Source organism: Dipodomys merriami, unplaced genomic scaffold, assembly GCF_024711535.1.
Source record: "Dipodomys merriami isolate MVZ:Mamm:240054 unplaced genomic scaffold, mDipMer1.0.p SCAF_7, whole genome shotgun sequence".
Lineage (NCBI taxonomy): Eukaryota > Metazoa > Chordata > Mammalia > Rodentia > Heteromyidae > Dipodomys > Dipodomys merriami.
Window position 1 is genome coordinate 38,146,875 of NW_027206290.1, and position 26,952 is coordinate 38,173,826.

At 43.0% G+C, this 26,952-nt stretch overlaps 1 protein-coding gene across 2 annotated transcripts in view; it reads left to right on the plus strand.

The window, feature by feature from the left end:
- Positions 1–3,380: 3,380 nt before the first annotated feature.
- Positions 3,381–26,952, plus strand: part of Magi3 (membrane associated guanylate kinase, WW and PDZ domain containing 3) — a 154,407-nt gene continuing 130,835 nt past the window's right edge. For both annotated transcript variants that reach the window (XM_070006369.1, XM_070006370.1), the window contains exon 1: positions 3,381–3,711. In XM_070006369.1, the coding sequence (XP_069862470.1) occupies positions 3,396–3,711 (316 nt within the window). In that variant the 5' untranslated portion in view covers positions 3,381–3,395. The remainder of the gene's footprint in view (positions 3,712–26,952) is intronic.

The window sequence follows — 26,952 nt, forward strand, 5'->3', positions numbered from 1 at the left end:
AGAATTTCTCCAAGACCAGAAGGCGGGGGATGATGAGTGCTTCTGTGACCTGTCTTAGGGAAAAGAAATTCTCTTTTCCATAGCCCGGGGAAGGGTAACCAAAATACGCTGCCATCATGTCACCTCCACTTGACACAAGCAAGAACCCTGCAACCCTGAATTCCCTCCTTGAACGTCTCCCCCAATCCCAAAGGTCAATGTGAGGGGCCTTGGTCTTTCTTCTCCATAATGGTAGCCACCTTCTCAGTGAGGTGTTCTCACCAGACCTGTTTCCTCTCTAGCTTCCATTTCATTCTTCTTATCTCCTTCTTTTCGTGTGTGTGTATGTGCATGTGCATGTGTGTGCATGTGTGTGTGCATGTGTGTGTTGGTACTGAGTCTTGAACTCAGGACCTCTTGTTCTTACATGGCTTTTTCACTCAAAGCTGGTGCTCTACTACTTGAGCCACAGTTCTACTTCTGGCTTTTGGTGCTTAAGTGGAGAGTTTCTCAGATTTGTCTACCTGGGCTGGCTTGGAACTGTGCTCAACCCCCTGATTATCTGATTTTGCCCACAGTTCTGGTTACCGCCCAAAGCTACCTTTACCCTTCAGGATCTACATCCTTACTTCCTGTCTTCTCCCCTGTAGAAGCTGGAACCTCAGAGGCTGGTAACCAATGACTCTGAACCTGTGCTTAGAACCCTGTGCGCTCACTCCTCCCCATGCTGCTGCCCTTCCCCTCCATCCCCCCCCTCCCCCAGGCTGTTTGAAGGAAAGGAGGAAGGAAGGCATGAAAAAGCTTCTATTTTACTCAGTGTTCATGAAACACATGAAATCTGCTTGGATAACTCCCTCCTCCTTTCCCTGATGGTGCGGGGGCTTGAACTCGAGTCTTGTGCTTGTCGGCACTCAACCACTGAACCATACTCTTAAGACCTTCTTGTGTTTGCTATTTATTTGAATAGTCTTGAAGTTTTGCGCAGCCATTTCTAAACTAGGATATTTCCATTTAACTTCCGGAATCACTGAGATGCCAAGCTTTTTTATTGGTTGAGATGGGAGCGGGACGGAGTCTCATGACCTTTTGGGTCCAGGCTGGCTTTGAACCATGATCCTCTTGATCGGCCTTTGGAGTTACTAAGATTACAGCTGTGAGCCACTATATTCAGCCCCGAGTTCTCTTTCCAAAGCATCCTAGCAAACTCAGGGCCTGGACGCTGTCTCTGAGCTTTCTTTGCTCAAAGCTAGTGCTCTACTACTTGAGCCACAGTTCCACTTCTGACTTTTTGATCATTAATGGAGGTATTTTCTTGCTTGGGCTGGCTTCAAACCTCCATGCTCAGGTCTCAGCCTCTTAAGTAGCTAGGGTGACAGGTGTGAGTAATGGGTGCTGGCATAGTTGTTCTTTGATGTGCTCATTGTTCTGTGGATTGGGGTTGGATTTATTTGGTCATTTGCAAGGAAGGGTTAAAAATACATGTTTATGCATGAAGCATGGTAGTACTGGTTTTAGATTAGTTTTGTTGACTGGAATAACAATTTCCGTCTTCTTGCTTTTGTCATTGGGTACAGGTTGGCATTATACAAGCTAACCCGTCCATAGGCTGCCTGAGGGAACATGCTCTGAGGATGTAGACACAGCCCAGTGCGGGTATGGACCAGCCAGCAGAGATGTGGATGCTACAGGTGCTGCTCACACAGTGCACAGGCTCACACTGTGTACAAGCTCACACTGTGTGCACAGGTCACACCGTGTACAGGCTCACACTGTGTAAAAGCTCACACTGTGTGTACAGGCTTATACTGTGCATGGGTCACACTGTGCACAGGCTCACACTGTGTGCACAGACTCACACTGTGCACAGGCTCACACTGTGTGTACAGGGTTACACTGTGTGCACAGGCTCATACTGTGTGCACAGGCTCACACTGTGTGTACAGCGTCACATTGTGTGCACAGGGTCACACTGTGTGTACAGGGTCACACTGGGTACAGGTATAGGTTACTCTGTGCACTGGTCACACTGTGTGCACAGGCTCACGGTGTGTACAGGCTCACACTGTGTACAGGGTTACACTGTGTGCACAGGGTCACACTGTGTGTACAGGGTCACACTGGGTACAGGCTCACACTGTGTGCACAGATCACACTGGGTACAGGTACAGGTTACTCTGTGCACTGGTCACACTGCACAGGCTCACATTGTGCAAAGGTCACACTGTGTGCACAGACTCACACTGTGTGTACAGGCTCACACTGTGCACAGGTCACACTGCATTGATCACACAGTGTGCACAGGTCACATTGTGTGTGCAGGTAACACTGTGCACGCAGGTCACACTGTGCGCAGGCTCACTCTGGGTGTTCGAGTCCCGGTCATGGTTGGAAGGACTGGCGGAGGGAGACTCCGTCCCTGGTCCATCTACGGAAGCAGAGCCGGTGCCTGCGGGGAGGTGGCGGTTTACACAGGACGCCCGGGAGGCCAAGTGTGTTCGCTGCAGACTGGAGACCCCAGGACAGACTGGAAGGGGCGGCCGGGCCGGCGGGGGTCAGGGGTCGGGAGGCCAGGAGGGCGGCAGGACGGGGGGGGGGGGGGGTCAGGGATCAGAAGGCGGTCAGGCCGGGGCGTCAGGGGTTCGCAGGCGGGGAGGACGGCCCGGGTACCCCGCGGCCCGCACGGTCCGGCGGCCGTGTCCGCACGACCCTCGGGTCCGGAGGCCCTGGGCGCCGGGCCTTCAATAATAACGACTGCAGCGACCACGACACTGAAGCCAAGCCGGCGGCCGGCGGGGACCGGGCCCGCGCCGCCCCCCGCTCCGACCGCCGGCCACGCCCCTCCGGAGTCCCGGGCCTCGGGCGGCGCCTCCGCCGCCGCCTCCCCTGCCCGCCGCTCCCCGCTCCCCTGCCCGCCGCTCCCCGCTCCCCTCCGGCCCCTCGCCGCTCCCCCGCCCGCTTGTAACTTCTCTCCGAACTTCAGTCATCCTAGTGCCCGCCTCTCCACCCCCTCGCCCAATCGGAGCGCCTCCTCCTCGCCGAGGGCCCGCCCCCTGCGTGCCGGAGGCCAATCCCCGGCGCGCGAGCGTGGCGAGCAGGGCCGGCTCCCGGGCTCCCGGCCTGTGACGGCAGCGCGCCGGGCGCCGCGCGGCGGGAGGGGGCGGGCCGGGCTGAGGGAAGGGCGCGGGCGGCCGGCGCGGGGAGGCGGCGGCGAGGCGGCGGCGGCGGCTGCGGTGGGTTTGAAAGCGGCAGTCTCCGGGCGGCGCGGGCGGGCGAGTGCCGCTCTCCGCGCCCCGGCTCCGCGGCTCCGGGCCCCACCGCGGCCTCTCCCGCCGCCCGGGCCGCCGTCGGCGCGCCCCCCCCTCCCCGCCCGCGGCGGCCTCGCGGCCCGGCGGCGCCCATGCCGCGGCGCGCTGGAGATGTCGCGGACGCTGCGGAGGAAGCGACACTGGCTGAGCAAGGTGCAGGAGTGCTCCGTGGCCGGGCCCGGGCCCGGCGCCGACCTGGGCGCCGAGGTGCGCGGCGGCGCCGAGCGCGGCGAGTTCCCGTACCTCGGGCGGCTGCGCGCGGGCACGGGCGCGGGCGGCTGCGGCGTGGTGTCGGGCCGCGCGCCCAGCCCGGGGGACGTGCTGCTGGAGGTGAACGGCACGCCGGTCAGCGGGCTCACGCTGCGGGACACGCGCGCCGTCCTCCGCCACTTCCGCGAGCCGGTGCGCCTGCGGACCGTCAGGCCGGGTAGGCGGCGGGGATGCGGGGCGGCGGGGATGCGGGGCGCGGGGATGGACGACGGGGCGCGGCGGCGGCGGCCCGGCCTTCCCGCGCCTCCCTGGGAGCCCCGGCCGGCCCGAGGGCGGGGAGGCGCGGCTGCTTCCCATCTTGACTACCGGGAAAACTGAGGCCTGCGCGGCGGCCCTCCGACGGGGGAGGGGCGGGGGTCGCGGGGTGCCCGCCGTGCCGCCCGCGGGCGGGGCGCCTCCTCCCCGCCGAGCGCTCTGGCTCCGGAGGAGAGTCCCCGCGCCGTCCCCTCACTTTGCTCTTTTCCCAGTCCGGGCGCTGACCCCCGGCCTCTGACCCCGGTCTCTCCGGGCACAGCCCGGCGCCCGGCCCACACGGCTGTCAACAGCTCTGGCCTGTGGGGCCGCGGTTGGAGGAACAGAGTGCGCGGTGCGCAACACACCCACAGCCTCCCGGAGCCGCTCGGCCCCTCCGCCACGCCCGGGTCTGGCGGATGGCGTTCGAGACGTTTCTAATCCGGATCGCTCCCGGGGGCGCGTCAGCCCAGCGAGGCTCTCTGAGACACACGTAAATACAGGGGAAAACAGTCGAAATACACGTAAAATACACGTGAAATAGACGTAAAACACACAAACCACACGCGAGCACACTCAAAACATGTAAAACACACAAAACACAAACACGTGAATATACTCAGATCACGTAAATATACGTGAAACATGTAAAACACACGCGAAATACACGCAAACACGGAGCACAGAAAAGGCCTGCCTCGGGCCCGGGGCCGGTCTCGAGCAGGTGGAGCACGGCTCCTGTTCCATAGAGGAGGAGGAAGGTGGGTACTCCAGATCGTTGTGACTTCTTTTTGTTAGGCTGGAGAAAGCGCCTTCAGATTAGTTTGGTGCCAAGTCACACATATTTGACCTTCACGTAAGATTTAAGACAGCGTGTCAGGTAGTAGAATGTGTGCAGCGATGTGAACTACATCAGATACGCTTCCTGTAGCCAAGACTGCAGTTGGCAATCTGCAGTAAAACGTTGCTTTCTTGGCAACCAGAAGAAACTGTCCCTCTTCTAATAGGACAGAGGGAATAACTTATAACTACATTCTGTAATAATGAATGATAATAGGCCTTTTTTGTATGTATTGATGTTCGAACTCAGGGCCTCTCTCTTACTTGGTAGCTGTTCGGCCACTTGAACCACACCTCCAGCTCTTGTTTTTGTTTTTGCTTGAATTTGGTGGTACTTTAAAGATGTACTCTGCCGCAGTAATTTCTAATGGATACCACTATATCTGTGTCATTTGAGATTACAGTTCTTGGTTCTAAGCAAGTTATAATTTAAAATTTTTAATCTCATGTTAGATATAATATTAAATGGCTTTGCTTAAGAGCAAAATCTATTTTATACTAAAATAGATTTTTTTCAGGCTATACATAAGGACTTAAATATTAGAAATTAAGAATTTGAGGCTATCTGTAGAACTTTGGGTTTTATTAAAAGCAACAGGTTACCTCTAGAGGGAATAAGAATCTGTACTCTTGTGATTCATTTGGACAAGGATGAAAATATGAATTTTAAGAAAAAATTTGCTCTACTCATTTTTCCTTTTCTTTAAACTATGAGATTTTTCAGTTTAAAAGGTATTACAAATTATACTTAACTTTCTTGACTAGTGACTGTTAACTGTACTTTCATAACATGTCATTTGAAATTAGCACAATTAAAGAGGAAAACAATCATTTCTGAGAGGTGAGGTTAATGGAATGATTTTATATTGTCCTCTGCCCAGCCCCTGGTGGAAGGATGGGCTGGGCTTAGGCTGTAGCTGCCCCCTCCCCCTTCTAACCCTCTACTGCCCATTCTGTCCTGCTATCCGAATCCTGCCCAAGCCAGTATCCCATGATTTAGGGAAGGTTCTTTCTGGCAATAGCTGTATTTAGCTTTGACTTAGAATAGTTTTCCCCCCTTTTGTTATAATCTTTAATGGATCATTAAAAATAGCTCTTTAAAAACTTGGTTCCTATTTGAGGCTTTTCCTGAGAGATTGAGGGAGTTTATTGTTACAATACTACTACAGTACTTAACAGTACTTTTCTTGCTTTTAGAATAAATCTTTAGATCTGCCTATTGCTTGACCCATTTAATCACCTGATTCTTTGTTGTTGTTCCTGGGTCTTTAACTCTGGGCCTGGGCATTGTCCCTCAGCTCTTTAGCTCAAGCTGAGCATTCTACTACTTGAGCCACAGCACCACTTCCAGTTTTCTGGTGGTTAATTGGAGATAAGAGTCTCATGGACTTTTCCTGCTGAGGCTGGCTTGGAACTGCCATTCTCAGATCTCAGCCTCCTGAGTAGCTAGGATTACAGGCATGAACCATCAGTGCCCAGCTATTCACTTCTTAATATACCTTTAAATACATGTTTCAGCAGTTGTAAGTTGCATGGCTTGTTCCAGTTGAAGATTGAGCTCTGCTCTAGTCTTTAAGTGTGTGAAGACATCGCCTGCTGCTGTACTCTATCTAGGGATGAGAATCACAGGGAACCAGTGGTACAGTTTGCTTTAAATGACATATAATTATAACTGTTGGTAAAAGTTCCCTGTGAACTCTGGGACATCCAGTGTCTAGGGGAATTTTGTTTAAATGAAATTATTCCTAGAAACACATTCCCCTTTGGTTAAAAAACAAAACAAAACACCGTATTAGGTGCTTTAAATAAGGAATGTTTATAATATGCAAATAATGAAAACTGTCTTCACCTCTTGGGTTTTGTTGTTGTTGTTTTTTGGTTTAGTGACTAATTCAGGGCTTCCATGGGTTTTGTTATGTGTTTGTAAAGTCTGAAGAAGAGAAGAAGAGAAATAAGAGTTAATTGCTAGCACATATCTAGGTTTGCAATGTCAGAAGTTATTGGATACCGTGTTTTAAAAATTAAGAATAAAACCAGATATTGGGCAGAGCAGCCCCCTTTATTAGGGACAATAGCATGATAATTTATCATCTTTACATGAAAAGTCACCACTTTTCTAAATTTTTGTAATGTTATTGTTGCCACTCTAAAGGTCTTAAATACCTTTGTGACTCAGGTTAAGGATTCTTGATATGACATCTCTGGTCTGGGTCACAGACCTGTAGGAAAGAGGCTGCAGAACTGAGCTGCTTAGATTTATTGACTTCTTGTATATCATTAACATCTTTGTACTTAGCTTTTTTTTTTTTTTTTTGGTGTCATTCTGTAGAGTTCTATGTCTAGATATCTTATAGATAGCTCATATATTTAATTTTGTTCACTTTTATATCAATTTGGTTGCTTTACTGATCTTCTCTTTACATCTAGACTTCTTACAGTTGAGTCTACTAAATTTCACTTACTTTTTGTTTTTGCTTTTGGGTGCTGATATTTGAACTCAGAGCCTCGGTTCTGTCCCTGAGCTTTTAGCTCAAGATTAGCACTCTACCACTTGAACCATAGCTCCACTTCAGGCTTTTTTTTTCCTCCATGGTTAATTGGACATAAGAGTCTCAAAGATTCTTTCTACTCAGATTGGCTTCAAACTGTGATTCTCAGATCTCAGCCATTAGCCACTGCCACCCAGCTGTTTAAGTTTTTTTGGGTTTTGGGTGTTTTGTTTATTTTTTTTTTGGTGCCAGTCCTGGGACTTGAACTCAGCCTGGGTGGGCACCGTGCCTGAGCAGCTTTGTGCTCAAAGCTAGTGCTGTACATCACTTGAGCCACAGCCCCACTTCCAGCTTTTTCTGAATAGTTTATTGGAGATCAGAGTCTCATGGACTTCTCTGCCTGGGCTAGCTTGGATCCAACATCCTCAGATCTCAGCTTCCTGAGTAGCTGGGATTACAGGTATCAGCCACTAGTGCTTGGCTGTAGAAGTATTTTTTAAAAATTACTGGCTCATGCCTGTAATCCTAACTACTCAAGAGGTTGAGATCTAAGGATCAAGGTTCAAAACCAGCCCAGGCAAAAAAGTCCATGAGACACTTATCTCCAATAAACTACTCAGAAAAAGCTGGAAGTGGGGCTGTGACTCAAGTGGTAGAGTGCTAGTTTTAAGCATAAAGAGGCTCAGGGACAAGGCCCAGCCCCTGAATTCAAGCCCCAGGACTGGCAAAACAAAACAATAATTTCTTGTGATTTTTCATGGAATAAACACACTTAACATTTGGCCTTTTCAGTTTTCAGATCTTTTTTTCATTTTATTCAAATTATTACTAAAACTGATTTTTTGGAACATATAATCTTCATAACTTCCTGTTATGAGAGAGAAATTCTGTTGCTTCTTAAAAAATCTGCTTGATACTTTATGTAAATCAATGGTATAACAAAATTTGGTATGGGTGGTAAGCTTTTCCATAGCTTTTCAGTAGCTTGGAGAAGAGACTTGTTTGTGAAGGAAGAGACAAATCCACAAATTGCTTTTCTGGTCCTTGAAGAACAAATACTATTCAGAATGCTTTCTGTGAAAAAGGTGCTTATTTTACTTTTACAGAGACAATGCCAAGTTGTATTACTGGGACACATTTCTCAACCAACACTTAGTGGTGCCCCCACAGCACACTGTGTCAAAGTGAGTCAGAAATGGTCTGGTTTCAAGAATCACAGAACTTGGTGGAATACCACCTACCTGTAAGAAGGGCTTTAGCTTTTCCCATTTTCTCCCTCTATTTAAAACTCTCTAGATAAATTACACCATCCACTTCCAGAAAGATTGGCCCAAGTGATAGGTTGTATAGCATAATGTCCTATAAACGCTGGTGAGCTGGGGCAGGAGTCTGAGGTGAAAGGGGGATATGTAGGTGTACTTGAAGCCCCATGCTGATCATAAAAATAGGTAACATGAGTCTTCTATGCCACTAGTATTGGAGTAATTCTCTATTTTGGTTTAATGCTAGATGAAGTAACTTGCTTGTATTAAAAATAGTTTACCAAAACCATTTATCTTTTAATTCTAAGAAATTATTCCCAGCACCTATAAACAGTGAATTTGTGGAAGAGTGAACATGATGTAAGAGAAAAGCTCTCATTCTTATTTATGTGTTGGTAGGGTCTATGCTACTGTCCTTTTCTGACTTGGCTGGTTAGAGAAAGGATTATGAAGAACTACAAACTTACCTTGGCTTTGAAAGATGGACATGTTTGAGTAGAACTTGGGTGTCTTCAGTAGATAGATAAGGAGAGGAGGAGAAAAATAGTATAAAACATTGTACAAGGTATACCATCTGTATAGTTCCATTGTGTGTTGGTATAAAAAAATATTGTATTTTGTACAGAATTCACACTATTAAATAATTAGAAAATAGGAAGGAGTCATTAATTGCTTAAGTGTGTAGGTAGCTCTATTATGAATTATCTCTTACTTAAAAAATTGAACATGAAATGTATTTTCTCCTAGTAATAATGCTGACAAAGGTCTTAATATTTTTAGTGCCTCTAGCTGCATTTAACTCATAATGTGGCACTATGAATATTCTTCTTAACCCATAATGTAGCTGATTTTATATTATCATTAGTACCACTTTTTTGGTTAATGGGTTTATTTGAGTTGCTTGGGAAGCCTAGCCAATTTTATAGGAAAAAGCAAATTGCTAGTGTAGTTAAAGGGACTGAAAATATACTTCTACTCTAACTCCGGCTAAGTCGTAGCTAATTGGCTGCCGGTTTCAGGTGGTCAGTTTATCAGTTTCCCTCCCACCCCGGCACCTTGGTCTGAACACAGCCACTAACCCATTGCAGTGGCTCTGAGGAGAGTCTCCCACTGTTTCAGTCATCCCACACCAGGGGAATGCGGACTGCACCTGGGGGCTGTAAGTTGACTTGTGATATCTAATACTGGAGAAATGGCAGGTTGTATTACAGATTTTTTTTTTTAACACACACCAGAAATAGTGTTCAGAAAGAAATAAAAGAATATAACCTTCTGACACAATTTATTTGCTTTCTACAAAATTGGATGTTTAGGATTTTTTAAAATGTTATGTAATGGGAAGGAATTGAAAAATCTAGAATCTGTTTTGTCTTATTGCCAAGGCTGTAGAACATGAACAGTAACTGAGCTGCATAAAATTCTCTGGCATTTAAAACTCATTGCTATGTTTTTTTCTATGTGCATAACATTTTAAAGTTTTTTTTTTTTTTTGTTTTGAGTCAAGAACATATGTATCTTGTTTTGATCGGGAATTATGTATGACTGAAAAATTAGATTTTACTATCCATGATGACATGTAACACAAGTAGTTTTATGAAATGAAAATACCAGGGAGGAAAAGTGTTTGTTAGTATATAATTTATGTTTTTGAACTTATATAGAATTAGGTCAAATTTATTTTATTTTTTCTTCCACTACAGTATTTTGCTTTTGAAATGCTACTGTTACAGAGTAGTCCTAAAGAGATTTTTTACTCTTTGGATATAGTTATGTAATTAGTAGTAGGTATTTTGTGACTGTGTAGATATCAGGAAAAGTATAAAGTAAATAAAATTGGAATTCACATGCCAGCTATGAGAATTCTGTAGCAGGACAAACTTTACTGAAGTTAATTTTAGGCCAAGAAGAAATTTTCTGACTTAAGCACGTAAAAATCCATGTTGATCTATTCTCAGGTGATGGTCACTTGGGCTATTGTGTGGCTCTCTTGTCTTCCTACTTAGCTTCTTTCTTAGCTAGACTCTGGGCATACTAAAAAAGGTAGCTCTGAACTCTTAAGTCATAAGAGCTCCTTAAAGTTTACTGACTCTGGGTTTTTACAATACCAAACATTATTTAGAAACGTGGATAGGCCTTGAACCTATCTCTTAGACCAGTTGCCAGAGGTATTCTATTGGTCAGGTGTGGTGACATGTCAATTTTGTAGCCAGGTATAAGTAGCGCTACATTAATAAATGAACTTTAGGAGGTAGAGAAGTGCAGAAAATGCTCCTAAAATGCAATCTATCTGAATTGGAGGCCAACAATATAGTACATAGTTAAAAAGCTATTAAAAATAAATGTACATTATAGACTAAAACTGAGACACTGGTTTTGTCAGATATTATATCTGATGTTTTTAATCTAAAGCTGTTTCCATGTAAAAATTTATGCTTAAAATTTGAGATGTAGATACCTCGATACTTACAACTTAGACATACTGCTTATAACATTTTTTTTTTTTTTTTTTGGGTCCGGTCATGGGGCCTGAACTCTGGGTCTGGGCACTGTCCCTTAGCTCTTCAGCTCAAGGCTAGCGCTCTACCACTTGAGCCACAGCGCCACTTCTGGCTTTTTTCTTTTTGCTTATGTGGTGCTGAGGAATCGAACCCAGGGCCTCATGCATGCAAGGCAAGCACTCTACCACTGAGCCACCTTCCCAGCCCCTGCTTATAACATTTTTATCTTTAAAAAACATCAGATAAGATTCTCTTAATGCCGCTGTTCTTGGGTAGATAGATGGAATACTTTGGAGGATCATTTAATTACTATGGTAGCAAGAGAATGATTATTAGTCTAGTTAAATAATGAAGTTTTTAGATTTAATATTATGTCATTTTGGCAATGAAATTCTGAGCTAATTGCTTCCCAAGGTATTTTGCATTTTAAAACATAGATTGAGGCAGAATCATTACTATATTATTCCTAAGGGCACCCTAATAATACCTTTAACTATGATCTCAGAAGTTCTACATAAAGGAACTACCTTACTGATTCCTAACTATGAAATACTATTTAAGTGGGGTATAATTTGGTACCTATTTAATTATTAAAAAAAGTTATTTGGTAGAATTGCAGGATAAAATACAACCCTCTTTGTTTATATTTCTGCTTCCACTGGGGAAGCAGAGATACTCCAACAGGCTAGGGGTGGAGAGCCGAAGAGGGGGGTGAGTGCTCTAAGTGTTATTTAACCCTGTTTTGTATTTTTTTTTGGTCGGTGGTGGGGCCTGAACTCTGGGCCTCAGCGCTGTCCCTCAGCTCTTCAGCTTAAGGCTAGCTCTCTACCACTTGAGCCACAGTTCCACTTCCAGCTTTTTCTGCTTATGTGGTGCTGAGGAATCAAACCCAGGGCTTCATGCATGCAAGGCAAGCACTCTACTGCTCAGCCACCTTCCCAGCCCCCGTTTTGTATTTTAATTACTGTATTAATGTCTTTAGCTTTGGCACTATAAAACAATCTTATGTATTTAGTGTTATTATTACTAGTGCCTTTGTGGCACTTGAACCCAGGGCCTGGGTGCTGTCCCTGAGTTTTTCACTCAAGCACTCTACCACTTAGCCACAGCTCCAATTCTGGCTTTTTTTTTTTTTTTTTTTGGCTGGTTAATAGAAAGAAGTCTCATACTTTCCTGCCTGAGCTGGTTTCAAAGCTCAATTTTCAGATCTCAGTCTCCTGAGTAGCTCGAATTATAGGTTGATGATGATGATAATGATTTACAGGGCCTTGGAACTGTGACCTCCTGCCTCAGCCTCCCATATACTAGGATTACATTATATGTCACCATTCCCAGCTAAAAATAATTGTAACATTCACCTTTATTTTAAGGGTAACATGCACAGTAGGTGTTTTGCTCAGTGTCATCTAATAGTTGTATCTTTAGTGAATACTAAATATTTGTAGGTTATTGGCAAATATAGTTATTGTACATGAAAGTACACATCCATGGGATTCAGTGTGATTTGCTAGAGGAAGAATAATATAGAGCCAAGGGTGGTGAACATATGTGATCCCAGCACTCCGTAGGTTGAGGCAGAAGGATTGAGAGTTTGAGACCAGCTTGGGATATATAGTTGAGTTCTAGGCCATTTGGGTTACATAAAGAAGTTTTGTCTCAAAACACCAACCAACCAATGAGAGGGAGAGAGGAGAGAGAAAGATAGATAGAGATAGAGAGACGGAGAGAGAGACAAAAGAGGCCAGGAAGGGAAGAGAGGAAAGAAGAATGAATTATCATAGGAGGGACTTCATATTTTTACATTAATTTAAACCTCCCAAGAATGTATTTTGATTGCATTTGGAAAATTCCTGCCAAAAGGCCTATAATGAGCAGGGCACTTGATATTAATTTGGTGAATTGATTACATCATGAAATCCATTAAATATTTTCCCTTCCTTTGTTCACAGCACTGTATCTTAACCTATCTCAGTAGCTTTTGTCAGAAAACATTGTCAAAATATTAATTTTAGCTAAGGATTCTATTCACTAACTTTAATATTTGATATAGGAAGGAATGCATGAACCTGCTAATGAAAGTTTACTTTCCTCTGAATACAGTTAGGGTTGCTAGCAAGCTACCTTACAAAGTAATGGTAAGGGTAATGTGACAAAATGTGTCCCTTTGGTAACATCCTGAGTTCAGATCCTCTTGCTCTGAGTCCAGTAGGAATGTTCTGTGGGGACCTGTTGTGGTATCCTTGCTGTCATTTCCTGAGTAACAACCCTGTGTCAGGCATTCTACCTGCCTCACTTGGTTCAGAGAACGTACACTGTCATTCACGTCTTCCTGAGGGGAAGTTTTTTTCCGTTGTGGAGCTTGAACTGTGGGCTTGGGCGCTGTCCCTGCGCTCTTCAGCTCAAGGCGAGTGCTCTACCACTTGAGCCACAGCGCCACTTCCCGTTTTCTGATGGTTTATTGGAGATAAGAGTCTTACGGACTTTCCTTCTGGGTTTGAACCGCCATCCTCAGATCTCAGCCTCCTGAGTAGCTAGGATTACAGGCATGAGCCACCAATACCCGGCCTGAGGGAAGCTTTTAGTCAGGTGGTATTTCTCCCTATATACAGGAGGGAACATTAGGTCTTTTTCATTTTCTGGCTAGAATATTAGTATGCCTTTCTTTTGTAAAAGGAAAAACTCTACAATCCTGAATTGTGTGAGTGGGTGTTAAATGCAGTAAAACATTGGGCAAGTACTTCATTGTTAGTTCTGTTTTTAAACAGTTTGTAGTGATATAGTTAATCTGTTCAGCTAAACGACATGATTTCACAAGAATTATTAAGCAAGTGGAAAGTCAGTCTTAATCTTGCTAGTTGTGAGAGAACAATTCAAGCAGGTAAATCTTAAGAGCCTTGCTACTTTCCAGATGAATATACTGGGAGGGTTGCATACTCAGTATTGGAAATAATACCTTGTTCTCTTGTTGCCTGGCCTCTTGCTGTGTAATTCACTAGCCAGGAAGGGGTGTGTTAGCACACTCTTCCTGAGACAGGTAGCTGAGAAAATGTTCTAGGGTGGATCAGAAAGACTGCGTAAGTAAGTATGCAGTCTCTTTTCAAAGTGTATGTCACTTGAGTACAATTTAGTCAGGCTAGATAGAAGAGGCACTCGTATCCATGCCGACCTGTCTCCCTGCAGGCTTGAGTACTGAACCAACAGGCAGTTCAAAGCATGGGTGGGGTGTTGCCACTCGTACTTTGAGTGTTTGTGCTATTAGGTTTCTGTTTGGGCTTAGTCAGTCCAGTCAGTACCCTGCTCTGTAGGTAAGGATGTGATGGTCGGTCTACTGGTAAGCAACGCTGGCAGATTGGAAACTAGAACCCTGGTCACTCTTTGAGTGCTTTGGCTTCTGACATAAGAATGTGGAAAAATGGTGGAAAAAACTGAACTGTTCAACATGTTCTCCTTTTGGTATCTGCATTCTTTTAGAAAGAAGTGTAATCTGCTAGACTCGGTTTGCCAGGCTCTCGGCCTGCGTGGTGTGCAAGGGGCAGTGGTTGTAACCCAAGGGTTGGAGCCCGTGACAGATTTTCATGGTGTGTCTAGCTTTCCATAGTGCTATAGCTTATGGCTAAGCTTTAAACAATCACAAAGTTGTTGGCTTAGTCCATCAGTTAAATATTTAAGTATGTATTTTTGCTGGACTTAGAGAACTACTTTTCCTGCTCTTCCCCATGCTTTTAGTAAACTCTGTCTGAGTAGTTGCTGCTGTGCTATAGGTTGACCTCAGAGCCTGCTTTTTGTATCCAAGCCTGAACCGGAGACAGCTGCCCTTTTACTTTTCCCCCTTGGCTTGTTAGGGGGATAGCTTGGGGAGATGTTTAGGGCAGAAGATGAATTATGGGGCTCTGTCTCAAGGAGCCTCAAATGTGGCTGGTGTTAGTGGGGGTGGATGTGGCTGGCAGGAAGGACTGTGCTCCTGCAGGGTGAAGTCAGGTAGATGTTAGATCTAGCCACCGTTGAGGTTCGAGAGCTCAAATGTGTGAGGACAGGGTGGGGTGGGGTGTGTGAGGTGGGCATTCTGTGAAGCTGGTGTTCACTAGGGGAGATGAATAGGCTAATGCTTAACCTCCAGTGTGTGAGCGAGCATCATGAGTGTGGGCATAATTACTCAAACACTATTGGTTTGCAGTCAGGTGCAGTACAGGAAACAAAGGGCTGAAGGAGGGAATTAGTTGTGTAGGCAGTCCTTGAAAGGGTGGGGGTTGGACTCTGGGCTGAAAGCGTCAGAGAATGACTTCCAGTACAGTTTGGAACAATTGGCCACGGAAGTTGCCACTTGTGCCACAGTCAGGCAGTGGCACTTGGGTTGTCTGTGAAATGGGATGAAAAAATGCCACCAGAGTTCTGCTCAAGGGTGTCACTGCCACCACTGTTGCCATCTTAGCTGCACCAGCCTCTGTGTGGCAGTGCTTCCTGGATGCTCATGAATACCCCATCCGCCACCACCGCTGCTTCTGCTTGCCTGCACAGTTAATTCGAAAATGATTCATTTTCAGCATTTATGGCCTTTGATTTTTAGCATTAATGTATTTATCATTTTATACAACTTAGTTCTTAATAGTGGCTATGTTTAACAACTTAACAAATCCCTAAAAGTTTAGCAGTTGCTCTTGCAAAAGGAAATATCAGCTGTGGTTTATTGCTGCAGAACCTCTCAGTTGAAGTCCCTCACTCTAAATGGAAAGTCTCTTTTTGTCTTAGTTCAAAGCTGGTGTCTAGACACTGATACCTTCCTAACCTTGTTTATAGGCTGAAATCAGCCAAAAGCCACAGATGATGGGCTTTCCTTCACCTCTGTCTTCTCTGTCTCGTATCTGGCATCTTAGTAGTGGAATCCAGTCTGCACTGGGCAATTAGCTGCAAAAGAGTCTGGAAGACGCAGTTTGGTTTTCTAGCTTGGTCATTTCAGAAAGGCCTACCACGGGGTGGATTGAATGTCAGGCTCTCCTTTCCCACATACTCACTTTGAGCATCGTATTTTAATCACAGTCTATTCTTGATAACTTACTGTTATTTCTTGTAATTTTCTTTTTGAAATGGCCAGGAGTTGTAATAATGATAGAGATAGTGGATTTTAACATCTGCAGTGACCTGTGTTCAAGGTTAGTTTTATTTCACCTACCTGCCACACCTGCTGCTAGCATCTGCAGTGACCTGTGTTCAAGTTAGCTGTGTTTGACCTGCCTGCCATACCTGCTGCTGTACGGTCAGGCTTTCAGGTCATTTGACCCCAGCCTTCCCGGCAGGCCACGGACATCTCTGACAGGGAGAGCACCTTAACCAAATCAACAGTTTATGAGCTGGCCAGCAGTCTGTGCTTCCTGTGGCTTAGAGAGACTGCCCAGTAGGAAATTTTCCTGGGGATCTGAATTCAGAGTAAAGAAAAGATTTCTAATTGGGAGAAAGAGCTTTAGCTGAGAGTTTTTACCAGGGGTGCCTGGGCCTGCACGGCCATACTTTTACAAGACCATTTCAAGGTCTAGGAACTGACCACGAGGTATAAAGTTTCAGAAGGACAAGGACAATAGTTTTTGGGATCTTTTACAGATCTTTTAGGTGACTATAGTTAGTAATAATGCACTATGTGTTTCAAAATAACAGTAAGTTTAGTTCTCCCATAAAATGATCGGAAAACAGGTGTGTTAATGAGCTTGATTTAATCACCATGTTTTTTTTTTTTCCATAAAGACTCCTATCTGTAATCCTAGATTCTCAGGAGGCTAAGAGGATTGAGATTCGAAGCCAGTTCAAAAATAACCAGTGAGGGGGCTGGGAAGGTGGCTCAGTGGTAGAGCACTTGCCTTGCATGCCTGAGGCCCTGGGTTTGATTCCTCAGCACCACATAAGCAGAAAAAGCTGGAAGTGACATTGTGGCTCAAGTGGTAGAGTGCTGGACTTGACCTGAAGAGCTGAGGGACAGTGCCCAGGCCCAGAGTTCAGGCCCCTGGACCAGACCCCCCCCCCCAAAAAAAAAAAAAAAAAAAAACTAGTGAAAAAGCTGGGCTGGAGGTTTGGCTGAAGTTCGTGATATGGGGCCAGTCATAAAGCATGAGGCCTTGAGTTTAAACTCTGGTACTAGCAAAAACCAAATACAACCCCCCGCCAAATTACCACATTATATCCCATAATAAAATTATGATTTGTCAATCAGCAAATGCATATTAATTTTAAAACCTTCATTTTACAAGATCAGTTATTCTGGACAGAAATTGAGCAGATTAAATGGGTTTTCTTACAGTGCTGGGAATTGAACCAAGGGCCTTTTGCATACTAAGCATATGTTCTACCACTGAACTATATTCCTGGCTAGGGTTTTTTTTTTTTAAGGCAGGGGTGAGGAGGTGGATCGGTCATGGGGCTTGAACTCTGGGCCTGGGCGCTGTCCCTGAGCTCTTGAGCTCAAGGTGAGTGCTCTACCACTTGGCCACAGTGCCACTTCCAGTTTTCAGGTGGCTAATTGGAGATGAGTCTCATGGATTTTCGGCCCAGGCTAGCTTTGAACCGAAATCCTCAGATCTCAGCCTCCTGAGTAGCTAGGATTACTGGCACCTGGCTTTTTTTCTTTTTTAAATGAAAAAAAAATTCAGGAATTTTGCAAGTTGTCAAATGCAAGTATACAAGTTGCATTCAAGTATAAGTAAATGCAACCAAAGATAATACTGAAAAGTAATTCTTAACTAATTCTTGTTATTACGTGGCCCCACTGTTTGTGGTACGAGGTCTTTGCATCTGTTATGTCTGAGGATAGAAATGCTGCAGAATTGCTTGCCACTGTGTTTGTCTTCCCAGCTGCTGTCACTGTTGTCCTAGTTGGCTACAGCATCCTTAGCAGTGACCAAATGCAGTGATTGTGGGCTGTGGGGAAGACCACCATGAGCCTTGTGCACACTAAAATTATAGAAGAACCTGGTGTGCTGGGGAGCTGAGTGCTGTTAATAGCAGAGCACTAAAGACAGAGGAACATGAACTCTTCCCCAGCTGCAGTCATCCACACCTTGGAGTATATAAAACTAAATTTCCCTGTTACCGACTTTATTCTGCATTATGTTTATGTGCTAACTGCTCATGTGTCTTCTACGAAGAGGAGGCAGTGCAAGTTTGGGCTCACATTTTCTGGAATAGGGTTGTAGGTGATGAAGCCAAAGACGTGAGAGGGTGTGACCTATGTGGGAATTTGTAGCTTCTTAGTAAGGAGTCTGAGCACATCTTACCCTGCAGTGAAACTTGAAATCTCTGATGAGGATGCCTCATGTCAATATCTTTAATATTTTGTGGTATTTTTTACCCATAAGTATTATGGTAATTGTAGCTGCATGTACACAGAGAATCTTTCTTTAATCGCAGAGACGAGAGCACAAGAGCACTAGACGGGAGGGTGGTATCTTCACTGCAGCCTGCGTACCTCTGCCGGAGCCATGGCCCCAAAGCTCTTGCAGCCCGTGATCTGCTGCCCTCACATCAGTTTGTCTTCTCTATACTCTGCTTCTTCCACGCGTCTCTGCTTTCTAGAGGGGGAAATATACTGACTTTGTGTGGTCTTGCCAGCCAATCCTAGCGCTTCTTAGCTTTCCACTGTAGATGATTGGCCCCTGGCTTCGGTTGCAAACTTGCAGAGGCATTCTCTTTTCTGCTGTTTGTCCTGGCTGAGAGACTCAGGAGCTGCTCTTACGCTCACACACACTTTGTTCATCACTTCAGAACATTTTCTAGTTTTTAAACCAGCTTACTTTATGTATCTAGTTAGCAGTGTGTATATGCAGGATTAGGTCTTATTATGGAGTATTTGAAAGCTAGTCATGAAAGTTTGCACTTTATCTTAAAGCCAATGAAAATAGGCAAATGATTTTGAGCAGAGGTGTTTGTAATTAATAATAACAATAAGATATAGTTTTTCTGTCACCGATAGGTAGGTCAGATAGAGAGTTGGAGATTGGCATGAAAAACTTTAAAGGAAGAGGAGGACATCCCAGGGTGGGTGGATCTGATGCTTGTAGGAGGCAAGACGGCAGTGTCAAAGGTAACCCATTTTGGCTGGGCACCAGTGGCTCATGCCTGTAATCCTAGCTACCTAGGAGGCTGAGATCTGAGGATCATGATTCGAAACCAGCCCAGGCAGGAAAGTCCATGAGACTCTTATCTCCAATAAACCACCAGAAAACCAGAAGTGGCGCTGTGGCTAAAGTGGTAGAGCGCTTACCTTGAGCTGAAGAGCTGAGGGGCAGCACTCAGGCCCAGAGTTCAAGCTCCACAACCAAGAAAAACAAAACAACAACAAAGGTAACCCATTTCAAAATACAGGGCTGACAGAAAAAGGGAGATCAGCAAGGACAGCTGATTGGGGAAGAAAATGATTTAGGTCCTGAGTAGACTGACAGTTAAATGATTATAGAATTTATTCTTGAGATTTGACACCGTTTCTTGAATTCAGGATGAAATTCTTAGGGTTCCAGTCAAATAAAAATGATAAAAATTATGACTGAGAAAGTACATGGTTCTGAAGGAGTGATTATCAAGTGTGATATATAGATAAATATGGCATTGGCTGTAATTTGTTTTAAGTATAACATTGTCAAGTCACTTTTAACTAATTGCTATTGAATTTGGCAATTAGGAACTCCTGGTGACCATTTCGTGTCAGATGTATTGAGATATAATTTATATACAGTAAAATTACCCCCTTTTGTCCTTCCTTCCTTCCTTCCTTCTTTTCTTCCTTCCTTCCTTCCTTCCTTCCTTCCTTCCTTCCTTCCTTCCTTCCTTCCTTCCTTCCTTCCTTCCTTCCTTCCTCCTTCCCTCCCTCTCTCCCTTCTTTCCTACCTTCCTTCCTTCCTCCCTCCCTCCCTCTCTCTCTCTCTCTCTTTCTTTCTTTCTTTCTTTTTTCTTTCTTTCATCTAGCGTTTGAACTCAGGACCTTGGCACTCATTAGGCAAGAGCTCTGCCATCTGACTCATGCTCCTGCCCCTCTCTTGACCTTGTTTAGGAGACTTAATTAAGTTACTCATTTGTTATTACCTTAGATTATCATCGTTTCCTCTTTCTATTTATAAATATGAGACCGCTAGTATGAGAGTGAAAGTAAGTTGAGTTGAGAACCATATCCTATGCATATTTACTTTTCCTACTGTCTTAATATAGTGCTTGTGTCTGGATTTGATTAGAATATATAAAGACCTGTCTGAACTTCTGCAGAGAAATTCCGTGAGAGAGTATTGTAGTGAATCCTATGTGATAAAAATTGGAAGCACAGTGATCATTGTACTACTTTAGCATCCATGAACAGAATTAGCTTTTTCGTTAATTTTAAATTTTAAATTGTGATTATAAAGGTGATATACAGAGGGGTTACAGTTACGTAAGTCACCCCCTCTCTTGTTCCCTCCCAGTTTTTCCCTCCTAGAATGAGTTTTTTTCTTAATTAAAAATTTGTAATGGTAATTAAAAAGGTGATGTACAGAGGGGTTACACTTAGTTAAGTCAGGTAATGAGTACATTTCTTTTTAGACAGTGTCACTCCCTCCCTTGTTCTCTCCCAGTTTTTCCCTCCTAGAATGAGTTTTTTTCTTAAGGAATATCAAAGGCAGGCATCAGTGGTTCATACCTGTAATCCTAGTTTCTTAGGAGATTCAGAACAGCCCAAGCAGAAAAATCCATGGGTTATGGCTCAAGTGGTAGAGTGCCAGCCTTGATTGAGAACAAGAAGCCCTGAGTTCAAGCCCACACACATACGAAAGAAGAAAAAAGTTTCAAGATTTTAAAGTGGATGACACTATAGGAAAAATGTATATTATAGTGTGTCTAGCAAACTTTTTACTGCATCATTAGTTTGCTGAGAGGAATTAATGTTGGCAGATAAAGCTTGTTATAACCATTATTTGTGAAAACATTTGGGTTTACTAATAAACTTTTTAATTTTCATAATTTTATAGTTTATATGATAACTTGAAGTAATGCAGAGTTTAGGAAGTCCATTTTTAGGAAACTTGAAACATACATAATAGAGATAACTTCTATCTTCAGCTTCTATGGTGATTATATTAATCAAGGAATCATAAATTGAAAATAACAATTGAAAAGTCACTTATCTAATATACTTTCTCTATTCTATCTTAAAAGATGGAGGAACCTGAGGCGCTTAAAGATTAAATTGTTACTTAGCTTGAGAGGAATTGGAGAATAAGACCTTTTTATTTTTTAGGAGATAAAAACTATTCAGAATTTTGAACAGTTTTTTTATTTCAACTTAATAATTATTTATTGAACAGTTACTGTGAGAATGTACTTGATAATTGCAGGTGGACCAAATGGGTAGGACTTTTCACATTACTGCTAGAGAGAAAGTCTAGGAAAGTGTTTGGACTTGGAGTAGGATGCAGGCCTAGAGGAAAGAAAAAACATAGGGTTTAGACAGAAGAAAGATTCTGAATACCTCTGAATGGTTGAAGAAGTCTTTCAGTTTGGAAAGAGAATGGTTGCATTAGTTTCCTATTGGTGTTATAAGAACTTGGCACAAATTTGGTGACATAATCAGATCAGATTTATTATTATTATTATTATTAATTTCTTTGCCAGTTCTGGGGCTTGGACTCTAGGCCTGTGTGCTATCCCTGAGCTTCTTTTTGCTCAAGGGTAGTGCTCTACCACTTAAGCCACAGCACCACTTTATGGATTTTTCAGAGTAGTTTATTGGAGATAAGAGTTTCACGGACTTTCCTGCCTGAGCTGGTTTCAAATCACAATCTTCAGATCTCAACCTCCTGAGTAGCTAGGATTGCAGGTATAAGCCAGTGGCACCTGACTCAGATATATTATTTTATTTTATCTTCTACATTCCTTCTTGTGGCCATAGTGGATTCTTGCATTTTAAGTTTCTGTGGCCTACCTCTGTCCTTCCTGTGTTATTTCCTTTTCTCTGATTCATGATTATATTCTCCTTCAAGGGTAATCTCTCTTCAAGACCCTTAATGTAACCACACCTGCAAAGCCCTTTCCTGTATAATGGCACAGACAGGGCTGGAAATTAGGGCGTGGATGTCTTTGAGGGCTATTTTTCAGCCTACCACAACGATCGTGAGAGACTTGATAACTGTTGTCAATATTTGAAGGAAGGGCTGACATATGGGAGAAGGATTACACTTTCTGTGGTGGTCGCAAGGGATAGAATTAGAGCCAGTGGGTGGAAAGTACAGAGGGACAGATTTGTACTCCCTTGAAGAGAGAACTTTCTCCAGCTAAAGCTTCGAGGAGGGAGTGGGCGGCCCCAGCACTCCCAGGCCCTGGTAGTGTTGGGAGGAGGGGGAGAAACCTCTTACTGGAATTGTTATAGATCGGATCTAGGCATTGGTGTGTGTCTGCATGAGCCTTGGAGACCCTCGCCAGCCTGAAGCCCTGTGATGCTGTGCACACAGCCAGCTCATGTTATTAGCATTTGGATATGAAATATACTTTAGAGAATTCAGCTTTGACTCCATTGGTGGTTTTGTTCCTTTATTGTTCCTTAGCCACCCTTCTCTTCAGTACTGCAGCGAACGTCTAAGAGCTGAAGACTCAGGAACTTGGTGCTAAGACAGTGTCTCACTTATGTTTGGTGATATGTTTGTGTGCTAAATCTAGCTCCACTTTTTTTTCTTTTTTAAATCAGGTTCTCAGCTGGAGGGCTTTCTTTTTCCATGTATTTTTAATGACTCAAATTCTTTCAGGTGAAAAAAAGTTAGACTTAAAACAGAATGAATAGAATTTCTGAAAAGTTATATGAAAATGAGTCTGAAATTTAATAGTACAGTTTTACAGATAAAAAATATGTGGGCTGGGAAGGTGGCTCAGTGGTAGAGCGCTTGCCTTGCATGCCTGAGGCCCTGAGTTCGACTCCTCAGTACCACATAAGCAAAAAGAAAAAAGCCAGAAGTGGCGCTGTGGCTCAAGTGGTAGAGCGCTAGTCTTGAGCTGAAGAGCTGAGGGACAGCGCCCAGGCCCAGAGTTCAGGCCCCACAACCGGACCCCCCCCCCAAAAAATGTATATGTGTATATATGTATATATACGTGTGTGTATGTATGTGTGCATACATACATATATCTCTGTACTGATACTGGGGTTTGAACTCAGACTTGAACTCAAGGCTGACACTCTACCACTTGAGCCATACTTCCACTTTTATAATTTTTTTTTCATTCAGTAGTCTATTGTAAAAGTTGTAGGTAAAGAATATTTTGTGGTCTTATGCATAACCAATCTCAACCAGTTTCAATTGAAAATATAGTCCTTAATAGTAGTTTCCTTTCTGGTCATGCTGTGCTCTTCTCTGTCTCAGGGAGGCCAAGTCTAAATCTCTGTGTGGGAGGAATGTTCATGCTCCTGGGCTGTGAGCTAAGGAAGACTCCAAAGTGCTTGTGTACTTTGAGACAGTCACAGTTTATAATGTCGGGTGCCGCAAATCTGTTTCTTCCCTACATTTGTTCTTAGTTTTTAAATTTTTATTGTTATTATAAAGGTCCTGTGCAGAGGGGTTACAGTAACATAAGTCAGGTATGAGCACATCTCCTTTGGACAGCGTCACCCCTTCCTGTTCCATTCATTTTTTTGTAAACAGTTTGGCACAGTGCAACATCATGGCCTTTACCTTCCCTCCTGACTGTTGCTGAATGTCTCAGGTTTTCTATTATGTCTGACTCTCCTAACAAGACACAGAAAAGCTGCATGGTCTCTCTTGCTTCCTCTTCATATTTTAGACCCATTTTAGATAGACACGTGCTTAAGAGTCTGAATATTAACATTAAAAATTACATACCACCAGGGCGAAGTGTGGTGTTACATGCCTGTTGTTCCAACTACATGGAGGCTGAGGCAGGGGGATTGCCCACTCAAGGCTGGACTGGGCGACAAAGTAAGACCTCTTTTAGGGGATATACATGCGCGCATGTGTGTGTATATGTGTGTGTGCACATTATTGCACTTGTCAGTGAAAGAGGTAGTCCTTTTAGCAGCCATTTTGACCAATGTAAATCATAAATTATAAAGGGATTTAAGAAGCGGTTGTAACTAGGCCTTGGTTTTAAGAGACAGATAACCTAATTCACTAGAGTAGACTTCTAAAAATGCAAAATAAACCCATGTTTCATAAAATTGAGGCCTTCGGGGTTTCAAGAATCCTCTCAAACAGCATGACAGTTTTTGTAAATGTGCCTTTTATGGGGTGAGGCTCGGTCAGCTTGTATTATTTGATTTATGAATTATTACTCTCCCTTTACCCTTTAATAATTATTATGTGGGCCTTATTCTTAACATAAAATTCTTAATAAACGACCTTTTGTATTATTTGCAACCAGTAGGAACTAACCAATCTTAAAATAGATCGGGAACTGTTTTGCTTTTGGAAGATAGACGGCAGTGATTATGGCTTAGCTGTTACAGTGCATCTTGGAAGTAGACATTATCTATAGGTAGTAAATGAGGTATTAGGGTCTGTGTAGTTCAGAATATGAAGTGTGTTACTGGCCTACTTTTGTTGTTCTCTTATTTATATTGTAACTTTTTAACTACCTTGGCTTTAAAAAAGCCAAAAATGTGTTTGGATGAGACTTTGCTTACTGATTAGCTGATAAATGATTTGGTAACTAATTTGGTGTTGGACTGATCACTGAACATTCTTGGAAGTTTTCTTTCTATTGGTGTGAACTCTAAGGTTATGGATAAATTGCTCAGCCTCAGTCTCTACTTGTTTACTGTTTGTAAGGAAGCAATAGCAATTAGTGTTTTTTGCTTAACTCATATTTTTACTGAGAGATATGTGAATTCACACATAAATAGGTCTTGTATACATTTTCACCAGTGATAAACTCTTATGAACTCTATAGTAGTATTCATTACAGAACATTGACCTTGACACAGTAGACCAGTTTACATCAACTGTCCCTTCCAGTTTTGCTTGCACTCGTGTGTGTGTGTGTGTGTGTGTGTGTGTATGTATGTATGTATGCATATGTATGTGTGTATTTGGCTCTCATTTTGTCTTTTGTCTAGGTTTGTGTATCTACCACCAGAGGCAAGGTACAGAACAGTTTTTGAGCCACCTCCTCTTCTCTACCTTGCTCTTCTTAACATCAGTGACTACCAGTCCGTGTTACTTTAAAAATGTTATAGAAATGGAATCATGCAGTATTTAATTCTTGGGTTTGGCTTCATCATTCAGCATAAGTTACTTAGGATTCATCCAGATTTTGGAATCAGTAGTTTGATGAGAGTTTTTAAAGCTATACCTATTGAAGATAGTTCTTGGCTATTCTGAATAGAAATGGTATGAACATTTGTGTACAGATTTTAATATGATCATAAATGAAAAAGAATATTGGCCTTATAAAATGGTTTTAGTTGGGAAATGTTCTCCCATTTTTAGATACTAACATTATATGTAATTGGTATTAATTTTTCTTTAAATATGTGAATTTCTCTAGTAAAACTACCTAAGCCTAGAGATTTCTTTTTTTTCACAAGTTTTAAATTATAAATTCAGTTTCTTTAATGTTTATAGGACTATTCAGGTTATCTGTTTCATCTTGGTTGAAAGGTTTTGAGGAATTATCTATTTCCTCTAAATTGTTGAATTTATGCCTATAAAGCTGTTCATACTATTTTTATTATCTTTTAATAGCAGCAGGTTCTGTAATAGCAGTAATAACCATCATTTTATTTATGATATTGGTGATTTGTATCTTCTCTCTTTAATTTTTGCCAGTCTTACTAAATAGAGGTTAGTTAATATTATTTTTTCAAATAGCCAGCTTTTTGTTTAATTGATTTTCTCTATTTTTAAATTTTTTCACTGTCATTAATTGTGCTCCTTATTTCTTTCCTTCTGCTTATTTTGCATTGATTGATTGATTGCAGTACTGGGATTGAACCCAGAAACTGGTATGTGCTAGGCAAGAACTCAACCACTGAGGCTACATCTCTATCCTGTTTCCTAGTTATTGTTTTTTTACCTAACTCAGATTACTAATTTAGATTACTGACTGAGATCATATCCTTATTCCTGCTATAAATAGTGCTGTAATTCTCTCTCAGTTCTGCTCTAGTCATATCACTGAATTTCATGTTACGTTTTCATGTTTATTCATAGTTAGATATTCACTAGTGTGTGAAAACAGCCTGAGCATGGAATGTAATTTTTGAAGCCTCGCTCTCACTCTGTAGCCAAGTCTAGCCTCTGCCGTGTGCCTTCCAATGCTAGAATGTGAAATCATTAACAAGGAAATTTGCATTCTTGTTTTGTACTGTGTCTTTGAAATAGGAAATATAGTTTATATTTACAGTACATCTCAGTTTAGACCCATGGTTTTCTTTTTTTTTTTTTTTAATTTTATTTTATTTTATTTGAGAACATACTGTACAGAGGGGCTACAATTACATGGGTAGGATAATGCATACATTTCTTACCAAGCATTGCAGCCTCCTCCTTTGTTTACCCTTCACCTCCCTTCCCCGCCTCCCCCCTCCCCCCACCCAATTATACCCCCCTCCCCCCCACACACCAACATTGTAAAGCTGGTTTTGACATGACATTTTGTACTTCTCATTGTTGCAACAGGTCCACCTGAATCCTTAAACGACTTGTTTGTCCCCATCTCCTCCACATGTTATACTGACATCAAATATAGTGAAAGCGGGGGTTACACTGTGGGGGAGGGACATACAAAGCAACAAAGAAATAATCTTATAAATGCGTTAGAAACACATGCATGAAAGAAACGAAAACATTAAAATACATATTTAAGGGTTCATTTTCCTAACATCACATTATCTGACCTTTTCCGCTTGACTCATACCTATACTATATATTGCAGATAAGGGAAACCATGGGACCTATGCTTCTTTGGGCCTGGCTTACTTCACTTAATATAATTTTTTCCAAACCTTTCCATTTCCTAACAAATGGGGAAATGTCATTCTTTCTGATGGAGGAAGACCCATGGTTTTCATCTTAAGTTCTGGACCTGTATTTAGATGTCAAAAATTCACGGCTGAAAAAGTAGATTGACAAGT